The sequence below is a fragment of the Spea bombifrons genome, chromosome 2, assembly GCF_027358695.1.
Source record: "Spea bombifrons isolate aSpeBom1 chromosome 2, aSpeBom1.2.pri, whole genome shotgun sequence".
NCBI lineage: Eukaryota > Metazoa > Chordata > Amphibia > Anura > Pelobatidae > Spea > Spea bombifrons.
Genome location: NC_071088.1, coordinates 114,499,148 through 114,513,291, shown reverse-complemented (window position 1 = coordinate 114,513,291; position 14,144 = coordinate 114,499,148). Strand labels below are relative to the sequence as shown.

General features: G+C 39.3%; 1 protein-coding gene across 2 annotated transcripts in view; it reads left to right on the top strand.

Annotated features, from left to right (window-relative positions):
- B4GALNT1 (beta-1,4-N-acetyl-galactosaminyltransferase 1) overlaps positions 1–13,733 on the top strand; it is a 48,537-nt gene extending 34,804 nt beyond the window's left edge. For both annotated transcript variants that reach the window (XM_053455774.1, XM_053455775.1), the window contains 9 exons: positions 5–178; positions 3,352–3,458; positions 4,138–4,175; positions 6,278–6,458; positions 8,728–8,820; positions 10,381–10,571; positions 11,888–12,028; positions 12,580–12,817; positions 13,242–13,733. In XM_053455774.1, coding sequence (XP_053311749.1) covers positions 5–178; positions 3,352–3,458; positions 4,138–4,175; positions 6,278–6,458; positions 8,728–8,820; positions 10,381–10,571; positions 11,888–12,028; positions 12,580–12,817; positions 13,242–13,456 — 1,378 coding nt within the window. In that variant the 3' untranslated portion in view covers positions 13,457–13,733. The remainder of the gene's footprint in view (positions 1–4; positions 179–3,351; positions 3,459–4,137; positions 4,176–6,277; positions 6,459–8,727; positions 8,821–10,380; positions 10,572–11,887; positions 12,029–12,579; positions 12,818–13,241) is intronic.
- The last annotated feature ends 411 nt before the right edge of the window (positions 13,734–14,144 follow it).

Sequence of the window (14,144 nt, the reverse complement as noted above, 5' to 3'; positions counted from 1 at the left end):
ACAGGCTTCTTCCAAAGAACAGCTGCAAGTGTGAGGTCGAACCAACTATGGACATTCCTTTTAGGAAAGAACTCTTTGGCAAACCCTTTGCAGTCAACTTTACTTCATCTTTGGATCCGTCATTGCTAGATAAAACCTACAAGATAAGAGAGAAAGAATACCAAAAATTTAAGATGAGGTACCGTAACATTGTGGAGACTTGCTACCACTGTGTATTGAATCACACACATTATATTAGTTTTATTTCTGCTAAGTACTGAAATACACATACAGTGTCATATACACCAAGAGCACAATCTCCTAAAACAGTTGCATCCCAGTGCTGGAAAAGAAACAGAAACTTGGGTGTCAAAGGTGGATTGACCCTCCTAATTAGTGTATTTGGAGGTGTGACATACTGTATATACCTTGAGATTTTATAAATAATACTTTCCAAATATTAAACCCTTTTAATTTTCTATATCGCAAAGTAGTAACCAAATAGTCATAACAGTCCTTCTGAAAACCATTTCGTCTTCAACCAGTTGGGTTGGTGAGATTATTAAATCAGAGTAGAATTTGAAGGAGACATCTCTAGACAGAGTGGCATTGAGGGTCAAATCTTAAGAGAATGTAATGGATGAGATGTGCAGAGCCCTAGAATGGTAACACTTTTATCAGGAATGACTGTACTGGGTTGAGCTGATTATCAGCGTTTGCTTAGCGTTCATATTTATTCATAGTTGAAACCACAGATTAGCGAACAATGAACAAAGTTAACAGCAGAATTATCTAGGGTAAGGTCACTAGTAAAGAGGCTGAGAAAGCTAGAAAATTAACTGAAGTTAACTGAAGCTGGAAATGACACACAACAGCAAAAACATATAATATTAATGAAAAACTGTACACTTAAGGTGAGTCTTTGAGCTCATCATGAACTACTCGGTATGTATAAAAAGTGATTCTGGTCATTATTCACACATGATTTTTTTGTACAACTATCTATACGTAACCTCTGAAGTGTGCTGCCCCTTGACGGGGGCAAGTAAGCTTTCTCTCCTGGACCCCAATGCAGAAGACCATGCATTGTTACTGCTTAATGCTGTCTCCCTCATGTTTGTGAAGGGGCAGTTATATGTTTTTAACCACACTAAATGTATATATAAATGAATGTCAAACTAAACAGATTCTAAGTGATTTAACCGCAATATTAATCAACATTCCTTGGCCCTAGGTTTTTAATGCCCTAGCCAAACGATGTCTTCAATGCCCTGCCCTTCCATGGAATTGCTTTTAATATGGTAAAGAACTAAATGACAGCAACCACCAGATCTGTATTTTTTCCTACATGTAATATATGAGGGGGGAGTCAAAATCGGTTCAAAATACTAAAAACAGTGTACACAGGCTCTTCAATGGTTAATATTATAGTGCTGCAATCTCCTGTGAACTCCTCTCAAGTGCTCTCAATGTGTAACAGTGGTGAATAATAGGAATGGCATGCTGTTTAATTACACTGGTACGCCCTTCTGCAGTAATATCAATTTAAAAAAATGCTTATGATTAATGCTGTAACTCAAAAGAAGAACGCTGTATAAAAACTGAATGATTTCTTCAGGAGAGACTAAGAGGTCCTTCTGCAGAAGAACAAATAGCAGAAGATCATGGGTACGCAGCAATAGATTATAAGGTTACTTTGTATGCAATGTTTTGCTGCATGTAGTACATCAGGGCTTGACAAATTTGTTGTGAATCTAGGCGCCAGCTAAAAAAGTTAGGAGCCAGGATTTTTTTTCAAACTAACATTTGGTTAGGCGTGATCTAATCATGATCAGCCCTCTTACTAAACTCACATCATTTGACCTGGAAGCACCCTGGACTTTCAGGTCAGTGCTGTTTTTTGTTGTTGTTTTTTTTAATAATGTTTAAATGTTAACCCCTGCAATGCCACGAATGTGTTATACACAATTGTGGAATTGAAGGGGTTAACGCTGCACTGTCGCTCTCATAGAGCGATCAGGCAGCAGGGGGTGTTGGGGCTGGTCTCCACACTCATGTGGAGACCAAAGAACCCTCTCCTCCTGTCCCTGAAGCTGCCTCTGGCAGCTGGGAAGCAATTGCTGGTCTATAGAGCAGCCATTGCAGGGGGAGTCTCTGATGACTGCTGTAGGCTTCCATGCCTACAGGAATCATCAAAGGGCTTGTGGGGGCTCGTTTTTGCTGTTGCTGGCCTGCCTGGGCTTCCAGGCAGACCACCAGCAGCAGAGCCCCTTACAAAACGGGAATTAACCCCTAAAATGATCTCAGGCTCGGGGGCGGGCTCAGAGTGGCTGTGCGCCTGGAATTTGTTGAGCCCTGTATTACATACATATTCCTTACAACCATAAGACAATAACAAAACAATAGAAAGGTTTGGTGAGTATGTCCCTTTAACAATTTGCAAGCATTCCGTATGCAATGTTATCTGAAGGCTGAGATGCAAATATGTATTTCCAAGGTAAAGCCTTATCGGTAGTTTCTGTGGTTAGGTTGTATGTTGACTTTAATCAGCCCATATATTCCAGCAGTGATTGTTCTCAGCTTCCATATATTTTGTTCTTATCATAGTAAAGGAATTAGAGAACATTTTCATTCTAAATTAATAAAGAAAGAACAAGTCTCAAACAGCAGCAATAGGAAAATCAAAATGAAGACTCTGGATTGGGAAATAAAAGGGCGATGTGAAATAAAATCAAACAAATGTTATTGATGTCCTTGGACAATAGCAAAATCACAGCATTACAAAGGATCCAGCAGGAGCAAGGTCAATGCTTTGACGCGTTTCGCACCTTTTGGAAACTTGTTTATTTTTTAGGGCAAGGTCATCATGCGAGAGGCAAAATCTCTCACAATTGCGCCTGTGACCCCTTAGGAGGCAAGCTCTTTTAAATTAGGCGTCCACCACCATATTATGTATGGTGGGGTTTGACGCTTCAGGAAGGGGGCACACGGAGCCCCTGCTTCAGATTTCGGTGTTGCTAAATGGCTCAACATTGAGGCATTAAAGCAACACTTTTAAGCAAAGAAAGCAATCTTAGAAGGTGGTCAACTATTTACCTCCAATAAATGAAATGATCATTTAAAAGCTGCATTTTTTTTTTAAATGTGACAATTAAGAAAAATAGAATTAATCAGGAAGGGACAAATACTTTCCACAGCACTGTACCTTTTAACACAAGAGTTCATTTCTATAAAAAGGCTTTACTGTTACTGGTTATGATTAAAACTCATTATTACAGTTATTATACATTACAGCTAATATACATTTAGAACTAAACAGCCAGAACAGTTTAACATACCCTCTAAAATGACTATTCTTCCTTTTTTTATTAGGTCTCATCATCCAATGGACAAACTTATTATAGCAAAAGCTAATTCTCCACTGGAGTATCCAATTCAGGGGGTGGAGGTCCAACCACTGAAAACCATACTTATACCAGGTGAGAAAAGTTGTTTTGCTGTTTAGTAAATGGAGCTCTCTAGATATTTCTTGGATGAAGAAGGAAACCTTGACAACAATGATGGCAAATTAAGGAAAAATAGTTTGATATTCGCTTGCAATACCTTTGATGGAGGCACACGAGAGCTGGCGAATATACATACATTATAATTAACATACCTAGGAACAGGTGCGGGCTGACCATCTAGCATTTGCCTGGTGACCTGCTACCCAACATTGCTCGATGCTCACCCAATCTGCCACTCCAGCCCTGCTTCACCAGGTCTCCAGGTCAATTGCTTCTTTCTCTTGGATATCTCCGGGTGAAGCATCGCTTCTCCAGGTCAACACCTGAATTCTCCGGGTCGCTGGGTCTTGATACGCCCTGGTCCCCGGCCATTTCCCCTTTAAATGGGGGTGTTTCCCGTGATATCAGTGGGGACGCTCCAGACGTCAGCAAGAACGCCCACCGATGTCAACGGGAATGTCCACCGACATCATCGGGAATGCCCGCCGATGTCAGCTAAGAAGCTCACCCACTTTCCTGTTCCACTCCTAGTTTGCTCCCACTAAAGGCATTTTGGGGCATGATAATAGGTTTTCAGTACTCAATTTAGGTATAATTTTGTAAAGTGACATTCCATTTTTTAAGTAAATCTCACTGGTTTTTTTTAATACAGGTCTAAGTTTACAGGATACCCTTAGAAAAGTTTACAAGGTAAGCAGCGATTGTAAGGACCATATTTGCTCCTTTGCATCATTGTATAAACAAAAATATTTGTAAGCCTTTGGTGTTATCAGTGTGTAAAAGTGTTAAGGGAGCTTGTACATTTTGAGAAGCAATTTTCACAGTTATTTTCTCTCGATAGTAGTGCATATACATTGCCCTACATCAAAAACTTCTATAGGTGAAATGCTCAGCTCATGTAATTCCAATTTCTTGATGCGTCAAAAGGCAGGTCTGAAAGAGCAGACGTATGTGAATGAATGAGCCGTGGTTAAGAATCAAAAACATGTCTGTTTTACTGTAAGTGTATTTTATTTTGCTTGCTGTGGTCTTCTTAGGGTGTTTGCCACTCTTCACCCACCATAGTCATGTAGAATTGTAGACAAGTACATAATGTACATAATTTCAAAGCGATGTCTCCATTATATTAACAGAAAGCACTTACGTTTAGAAAATCTCAGCCTTGTGTGAAAGGACCGTGATATTAAACAAACTGTGCTAGCATTAGTCCCACCTATGTGGTGCTTTCTGTTAATGCACTACACAGAGCACAGCAAACAAAATACACAGTGAAAGGGCATATCGCTTTTTGATTCCTTACCAAAGGCTTTCAATCTTTGGCAGATATCCTTTGGGCAGACAATATGCATAATAACATTTTATTCCATGAGCTCTAAGTATAAGAAGTTTTAGCTAGTATTTATGTAGAGTACATACAGTTGAGGATAGCCAGTGTGTCTGCTGGGAGCACTAGAGGTCACATTCTGTGTAAGAAATGTTTTTTTGTAAAAATGGTTTTGTGATGGTTTTTTTTAGTTTATAAAAGGAATCAAACTTTAGATTGCAGACAATTGCCAACCATGAGTAATCTTATCCACAACCAGAGAACATTTGAAACATCCATAAAAAAAATAAGTTTATACTCATGCCTTTTCATCATGCTAAGTAATTAGCAAGGCATGATGAACCATGAGATGGAGGGAAATGGAGTGCAAATTGGCAGTGCCAGGATAAATGTAGCCAGGAGCAGTTTCCTACCCCTCCCCGACATGGCATTGACACTACATATTAGGAGGAGACTGTAAGAGTCATTCCCTCTTCCTGACCCTAATGTGACTCCGCGTGAGATGTCCTCACGCTACACACGCAGGTCAAGGGAAGAGCACAATACTACATCACTCGCATAGCAAATTAATGGTGTGGGTCTGACGAGTGACCTGAAACGGAGTGCGAGTTGTGATCAGGGCAGGCTTTAGGTGTTCAGGCGGATCATGGATGTGGCCAAAGGCCAGCCCTGGCACCCAGATTGCACACATAGGACTTGTCCCAGCACCTAGATTACATCCATAGGATCTGCCCAGCACTCAGATTGCATCCACAGGACCTGCCTAGCACCCAGATTGGAGACAAAGGTCTTGCCATTTTGTCCTCAAACAGGCTCCCTGTACCATCTTTGTCCCCAAAGAGCATCCCTGTGCCATCTTTGTCCCCAAAGAGCATCCCTGTGCCATCTTTGCCCAAAACAGCATCCCTGTGCCATCCTTGCCCCAAACAGCATCCCTGTGCCATCCTTGCCCCAAACAGCATCCCTGTGCCATGTTTGCCCCAAATAGCCTCCTTGTGCCATCTTTGTCCCCCACTTACACATCCATGCTATTGCACACATACTCATTCATTCGCTCACTCACAGATACTCATTGTAAATATTAATTCACTTATTCACACATTCATTCACAAATACTCATTCATTCACTCATTCGCACATCTTCATTCACAAAAACTCATTCATATGTACTAGTCTTGGAGAAGAAGCTTACTGGAGTTGGTGCCTCATAATGCTTAGTTTATTATTTTCACAATGTAGTGAATAAACTGCTCACATTTGTTTTATTTCATGAGCATATTTTTGTGTGTAGGCTGTGCTGAAAGTGTTCCTTTTTAACATAACACTCATGAACATTAAAACATACTAGTAACAGAAAACACCAACCTGCGTTTTTCACAAAGTCTACTTAATGTGGCTTGTTGCCAAAAAAAGATTTTCATTGTTATTCATTTTTTAACATATTATGTTTATTTGATGCTTATTGTAGGTGAGCCTTTCATCCACCATTGGGACATTTGACACTGTTGCAGAAGTAGAAGGTGTAACAGTTAAAGGAATAGGAGAAAAGCATATCACATTATCTAGCCCTCATATGGACAACCTCAATCGACAGCTCCAGTTAATCACATATACGAACACAGCATTCCACCCCAATACAGCAGACACAGGTATGGAACACCGTGACTCATATTTTACTGTAGCTAAGCGGAGAAGGGCCAGGTTATAATATGTCTTATGTCACACTGCAAGAATATGGTTATTTAAATTGAAAGCTGAAAATTAAATCTGTGTTCAAGAAGGTGTGCTCGGGCAAGGGGTTTGCTTTAGTCAGGTCCAGCAGAGATTTGCCTTGGCCTTTCCCCTTGCACATGGCTAATTCATTTTTAGTACCCTTGTTGCAGCCACAGACCTTGTAGATGCTACTGACTTTTCTGCTACCCGGTAATCATATTTCATATAATTAATCCAGAAAAACACTTTGGTTGTTTTTTTTTCTTTGAGGTCATGTTCTGATTACAGGAAATACCCAATACACAAAATCCCAGCACAGCAGGGAACTTGGCACAGCGATGGAGTCTAAAAAAAAGGAAACAATGATTAAGTAGGTGAATCAGAAGGAAGAGAAGTTAAGTGATGGGATAGATGTTTTAGGCTTGGACTTAGCTTGGACTTTAGCCCTTGGACTCTTCAAACTCCACAATTAAAGGAGATAAGTCTTTGGGACCAGGTGACACTGACCCAGAAATATAAGAGGAATTTCAGATTCTGTTTTGCCGCACTCTTAAACCGTCACAATTCATGAAAGTTTGACATCAGTGGAGAACTGTATTCTGGTACTTCACTGAAGTGGTATTAACATGCAATCTGCCAACAAGTAAGTTTCATATGGGTGAACTAACAAAAAATGCAGTTTGTTGAATAACACAACTGTTGGGAAACCTAAGCAACCAAAATTGATCACATTTCAGGATAGTCATATCAAACAAATATCTCCAATCTTTGTTTTAGATTTTGCATGGAAATTTTTGATGTAGAGGTAAATTAATGTGAATTGTGTAATGTAACTTTCCAAAAATATATACCTATACCTAAAAGGCCAGCCTTAACAAAAACTGAGGCACACTAGCACTCACTAAACTGGACTGCATACACACTTCAAAGAAAAAATCCAGTCGGGCTACAACTGTTAGTAATACTTGCCTCTATGTGTCAAAGAAAGAGCCAGGCCCCGGCAGTGATGTAGCGACATAGTAGTTTAGGTTGAAAAGAGCTCTTAAGTCCAAGTTCAATTCGTTCTCCTTTTGATCCAAAAGAAGGCAAAAAACCCCAAGTATTTTTTTGAATTTTGCCACTTAGGCAAAAATTATTTTCTAAAAAAAAAGAAAATATCCAGACCATTGTTGAAGGCATCTGTTGTATTTGATTCACCTCTCTTCGCAGTGAATTCCAAACCTTTATTACCCTTACTGTGAAGAATCCCTTCCTTTGTTGTCGATTTACTCTTCACTATTTCAGTCTCAGAGGATGACCCCTGGTTCTTTGTACATTTTGGTTAATAAACAGGTCACTGGAGAGCTCTTTATATTGGCCCTGCACATATTTACACAATATTAAAATAGCCTCTCCAAGATGTTGTATATAAACGTATATTGATGCAACTTCTTTAGTCGCTCTTCATCTTCCAATCTCCGTATTCATTTTGTTGCCCTGTTTGTACTTTTTCTAGTTCCATAGTGTCCTTTTTAAGGAACGGTGCCCAGAATTGTACCGCATGTTCAAGGGGAGGTCTTACCATTTATTTGTAAAGAGGCAAGATGATATCCTCCTCCCGTATATCAATACCCCATTTTATACTTGTCAATATTTATTGGCCTTTGCAGCTGCTGACTGGCATTGCGCACTGTTGCTAAGTCTGTTGTCAAGAATTGTTCCTAAATCTTTCTTCTTTCCTATACCTCTTTGCCATTGGTGGCAGTGTGATTTGTGAGGACAGGCCACTTCCCAAGTGTGAAAGATCACCCCTAGTGCTAAACGTAGAGGGTAGTATGTTTGTGGGGCAGACACTACCTTAGGCAACAGCTTCGGCCTACTCCGCGATCACGGTTGAGTATTTTTTCTGCTGGTTAGGCAGGCGACAGAAGAGGGGGACCCCCCCCAGCATGTGAGCTAAGGGCCAGAGAGGCCTGAAAGCCCATTTGCAAAACACTAGCACATACTCTAGTATAGAGTGAAGTATGCGTGGTGCCATATCACTTCAGATTAGCATCTAGTCCTGGTCATCACGTGATAAAATGACCTAGAACATACTCCAGAGTGACACAGAAATAGAGCTGATACTCATCAGCAGAGAAGTTGACAATGCAACAAGTTTTTACCAGTCATAGCTGGTTATTATATAAAACAAAAATAGTTAAAAAATGTGTTCTTGTGTTTCAGTGCAGTTCCAGACAAATGAGCACACAGCAATGTTTAACATCAAGGTCCGCCACCCCACCATGCCGAAACTATACAACCCAGGCTCCATTGACTGTAAGTAATATACTGTAATAAATGTTACATGAAGCCCATGTTATCAATGTGCACAAATCAAAGATTCTCATAAATGTACTCAGTAGCAGTGCTAATGTATTCAGCACATTTTTGTTTTTGGTGTCTGAACAGTACAACCACAAAATGTACGAACCATGGGAAAAATAAGGCTAATTTACATCTCATTTTACTAACCGTGTCAGCAGATTCTATAGCACCCTTCCAAAAACAAACAACATTAAAATTGCCAATACAGAAATTGCCAATAGCATTAAGACACATTAAGACATGATGGGACAGACGGAGAAGATGGTCCTGCCCTTGTGATTTTATACTCTATGGTAGAACCAATAATCAGAATTAGGAATTACGAGGGGAAAAAAACCTCAATGTAGTGGTCTGGTGAATTGCTGTACAAAATGTAATTTCCTGTAGCCAAGAATACGTGTTGTCTTGGTCTTACCTTATTTGTGTAAGTGTATATTTTCTATGCTTATTTCATTCTGTCCTTTAATATAGTCTGTTAGCTTCCCTTGTCTGGAACTTGCTTGTGTGCAATATTTCCACTATTCAAAAAATGTGTAAATCGTGTCAGACTTTTTTGTTTTGTGTATGGTAGGAGCCAGATTAGGATCCATAAATAATTACCCTTTTGTTTTTAAAAATATTTTGACTATAATTTAACCTTGAAGACTTATTTTGCCTGTGTGATGCATAATAGAACCAATATATGCAAGGAGAAATGCCTTATTTTATAGGTCACACAGAGCTTGCTTATTATTGTAGCTAGATATAGTGCCTGGTTAAAGTAACATGGATCGGGCCCCTGTCATCAGAGTGTGTCACAGTGTGCCAGGCGCTTATGCCAGAGGTGCAGGGGCATTGTCACTGGGTGGCTCAAGTGCACCCATCACCTTGCAGAGCTTGGAGCACCTGCCCCCCTTGCGGCACTGGAAATAAAGCTGCAGGAGCGGTGAGGGGTAAGAAGGGACGGACAGGAAGTGGGATGTATGATGTGTAATTGTGTGTGTTTGTGAGTATTTAGGTGTAATGGTGTGTGTTTGAGCATAAATGTCTAATTGTGTGTGTGTGAGCATGGATGTGTAATGGTGTGTGTGTGAGCATGAATGTGTAATTGTGTGGGAGCATGGATGTGTAGGTGTTTGTGTGTGAGATAGAGTGTGTGTTAGAATGAATGTGTATGCATGTGTATGAATGTGTCATTTGTGTAAGCGTGTTTCTATGTGTGCCAGAGTCTTGGAAGGGGGACAACGGGCAAAGAAGGCACAGAAAAGTTTTTCAGGGGCAATTATGGCACAGACCAGTTGTTGTGGGGCCCCAGGGCAATTTCAGTGCTGGGACCCTGTGGTTTCTGGTTATGCCCCTGGCTGAACGTTTCTTACAGGGGCCTGTTTAGACCTTAATGCGCATGTGTAAAGTTTTGCTATTGATTTCATGGGAAATACTTTACTGCCACTGATTGTCATCTTAAACAGACAGTTTTGGGATTTATATGGGACATCAAATTAAGCCTATGATGTTGATTTTTATTTTATTTAGCCAGCTACAACATCAGCGCCCTTGTCACCATTGCAACCAAGACATTCCTCCGCTATGATAAGTTACAGAACTTAATAGACAGCATCAGGAAATCTTATCCTACTGTGAAAATTATAATTGCGGATGACAGTGAAACACCTCAGAAGGTTGAAGGACCCTTTATTGAACAGTACATAATGCCGTTTGGGAAGGTACAGTATACTATTAATCAACAAATAATGCTTTGTGTTGCAATCAAACGCTGATGTGGAGATTCATAAAGGCAAAAACTAAGCATCAAAGTAGATATAGCATGCACTAAGGTATCTGGTGGTCACTTCTTCACAATGTTATGATTTTAGATTATTTTGATTCATGTTTCTGAATGTTATTAGGACGTTCTGGCTTGACGTATGATAGTAAAGGTCTCTTGCACGCAAAACCTGCCATAAAATATACATACAAGACAGTTGCCTTACTTTTAGATGACTATTTCATCCTGTAGCCTCTCTTTAATTGAATGTGTGTCTCACATGGATCTTGTGATGAACTAAGCTCCCAGTTTAATTACGTTCAATTAATGGAGTTGAAAATAGAATACTTTAGTAATTCATTTTGTGAATTTATGATAATATGCTAAATCCAGTTGTATCAAGTGTTGTTAGCTTTTCATGTGACATATTATACTGTAGACAGGGCCGGACTGGGAGCAATAAGGTGGCCCAGGCTCTTTAAAGCAGGACGCCCCCTAATGCCATAGGCACAGCCTACGGCTGAATATATATAGTGTGCAGCCGGGCATATCCAGCTATGCACCACAGCACCCAGTCTGCCACTGGAGCAGCAGATCGGTGGGTACGTAGACATGTGAGGCAGCAGCCCACTGGGCAGTTGCCTGGTTCCACGTCTAGGCAGTCCAAGCCTGACTGAACGTCCTTAGCGAGGTTTCTGCAGCCATGCAGTGCAGATGGTGCTTAGGTCCTCGGGGGCACAAGCTAATACAATGCTGGCTGTCTATAGAGATAAAGGACAAGAGGCTCAAAGACGTTTAATCGTAAGCCAGAAAAAAGATCTACAAAAAATGAAGAACAAAAAAACTTGTATGAGAAAGCTCTCATCTCACATATAGTGTTACCGACTTCCCAGTCCACTTAACCTATTATATATTAAGACTGTACGGTAGCAAGAATGTATAACTGCAATGGGTTGTGACAGTTTCTTAGTATTTCTCTTTGCAATAGGGAGACCACCTCTGTAGCATCGGCCCCCAAACAGAAACCTTATGAACACCAGGATAAATAAATCACTAATTGCATTTGGGACATTATTTTTTTTCTTATAATTGATTCATGTAACATTAATATAATATTATTCATAATAATGTTTTTGATATATCTTTGCTTTCTTGATTTTGTAGTGCAGATTTTTTATTTTCTGAACTGGTCCAGTTTTGCAAATGAGAAGATAAAAACATGAGTCAATTTTGTACTTCCTCTCAATTGATTTGATTTATTGTTATCGTTCATAGGGGTGGTTTGCGGGGAGAAACCTAGCCGTATCCCAGGTTTCTACAAAGTACTTCTTGTGGGTTGATGATGACTTCATATTTGGTCCTCGCACAAACATCGAGAAGTTGGTGGATGTTCTAGAGAAGACGACATTGGATTTAGTGAGTGTCTTTATCAGAAAACTTTGACAAACCAGTATGGGAAACGTGTACTTAAATTATCTTCTTCTTTGGCAGGAAATAGGAAAATTTGAGTCTGTTACTTTACTAATGATATAGAAAATATGTAGAGATCTCCTAGGGGAGTGTTCGAGTAAGTAACATGTTGACCGAAGATCAAATGAATTTTCAACAGATAACAAATATGTAATTAATTGATTTACTATGTAAAATTTGTGTTCATAATCTGATCATTTATGTTTTCTTTCTGCCAATTTCACAATTTAAATTGAGAGATATTACATTGAATATAATTGAATGTGGAATTTGATGCATTTATCTAAACAATATGGATATCGTATACAAACCTAAGTGCAAATTACATCTCAAAATCCAAAATGTCAGTGCCTACAGATTTCAGACCCGTGGCTGGTTACAATGTTTTTTAATATACCTTTGAAAACGGCTATGATTAAATCTGCATGTTTATGTGACCTTTATTAAACACATTGATTGTATTGTGAAGCTGACTGATAGCACGTTCTATTTAATAGGTTGGTGGTGCAGTACGAGAGGTCACAGGATATTATACTACTTACCGACAAAAGATTAATGTCATGCCTGGTGGAAAGACTGGGGATTGTCTCATGACTCAACAAGGATATCATCACCTTATTGAGGGCTTTCCGAACTGTGTGGTAACAGATGGTGTTGTGAACTTCTTCCTAGCACGAACAGAAAAGGTTTTAGAAGTTGGCTTCGACCCAAAATTGTCTAGGACTGGTCATTTAGGTAAGTGAAAACATTCTGAAGCCTTGCAAATTAATTTCATTCCTTAAACAAATACCTGATGATGAGTTCTTCCTTGGAGGATGTATAAACAATGACACCTTCTGTAGGAAGGTAGTAATAAATGGGCAACTGCAGTAAGTGACGTGATGTCTCCCAAACATGTATTAATGATCGTCTAGTGGGAGTGACATGTGATATATCTGCTTTCTATAATGTCCTCTAAAAAACTTTTAGGAGCCAAGCAAGGGAGACACACCAGAATAATTAATAATCATCCTATGCACTAGACCTCAGTTTCTGGACCTCTTCCGTTCCACGTATGAATTTGTGTGGGCAAGCATGTATTCACCATATATACCATATGCTAAAAGTCACTGGTGCTTAATCCACTTGTACACATGTAACATATTTATTTATTTTGCAGAATTCTTCATAGATGGGCTGGGAAAACTGCATGTTGGTTCCTGTGATAATGTTATTGTGGAGCATGCTTCTAAAATCCATTTGTCATGGTCCAAGACCGAAGTGGATAAACAGTATGACAAATTTCGCTACCCCAAATCTTCTGATCATAGTAAGAACATTAAGCACCATCTGTATTATTTTAAAAACCGTTTACAATGCATGACTGGCAACTGAAAGAAGAACAGAAATCAGACGGGAAGAGTATACAAGACATAATGTATTTTACCGTATGAAGCCCCAAACAAAACATGTTTAGGTCATCAAATGATTACAAGCAGCGGGCATCACTGAACTATATTCTGTGCAATATTTGTGCAGACTTTATATTAATTTATATTGACACAAATTAAGTAATTGTGCGTGGATATGCTCTGTATCCAAAAAAGATGAAAAATCAAATGCCTGCATAGAGCTGGTTCTCGTTTCACCACTGGAACTGGATCGTGTAACATATTGAAGAAAGTACTACTCAAAAATAAGGATTTATGGTGGCTTATTTTAGCACTTAACTGATAGAAGTGCTGATAATACATTGTAAGGTTGTATGATAATGTAGAATACCCAAGTTTAAGGACTGAACCACTTGGTTCCAACTAAGAATGAAACAAGGAAGAAGACAATTACCATTCAAACTCAACATCCATGTGGTTTGGTTGGATTCACAGTAAAGGAACAAAGGTGACACTTCTTCAGCATTTCTACACTATGTTTACTTAACCATGATTCTCCTTTTCAGTTTTTTGCACACCCTCACAAATTATATATAGTTTTTCCAAGGACATATAGAGCTCTTTTTTTTTTTTTACGATTTTCAGATATACAGTCCAACATTTAATGTGAATAATACATTTACATAATGAAA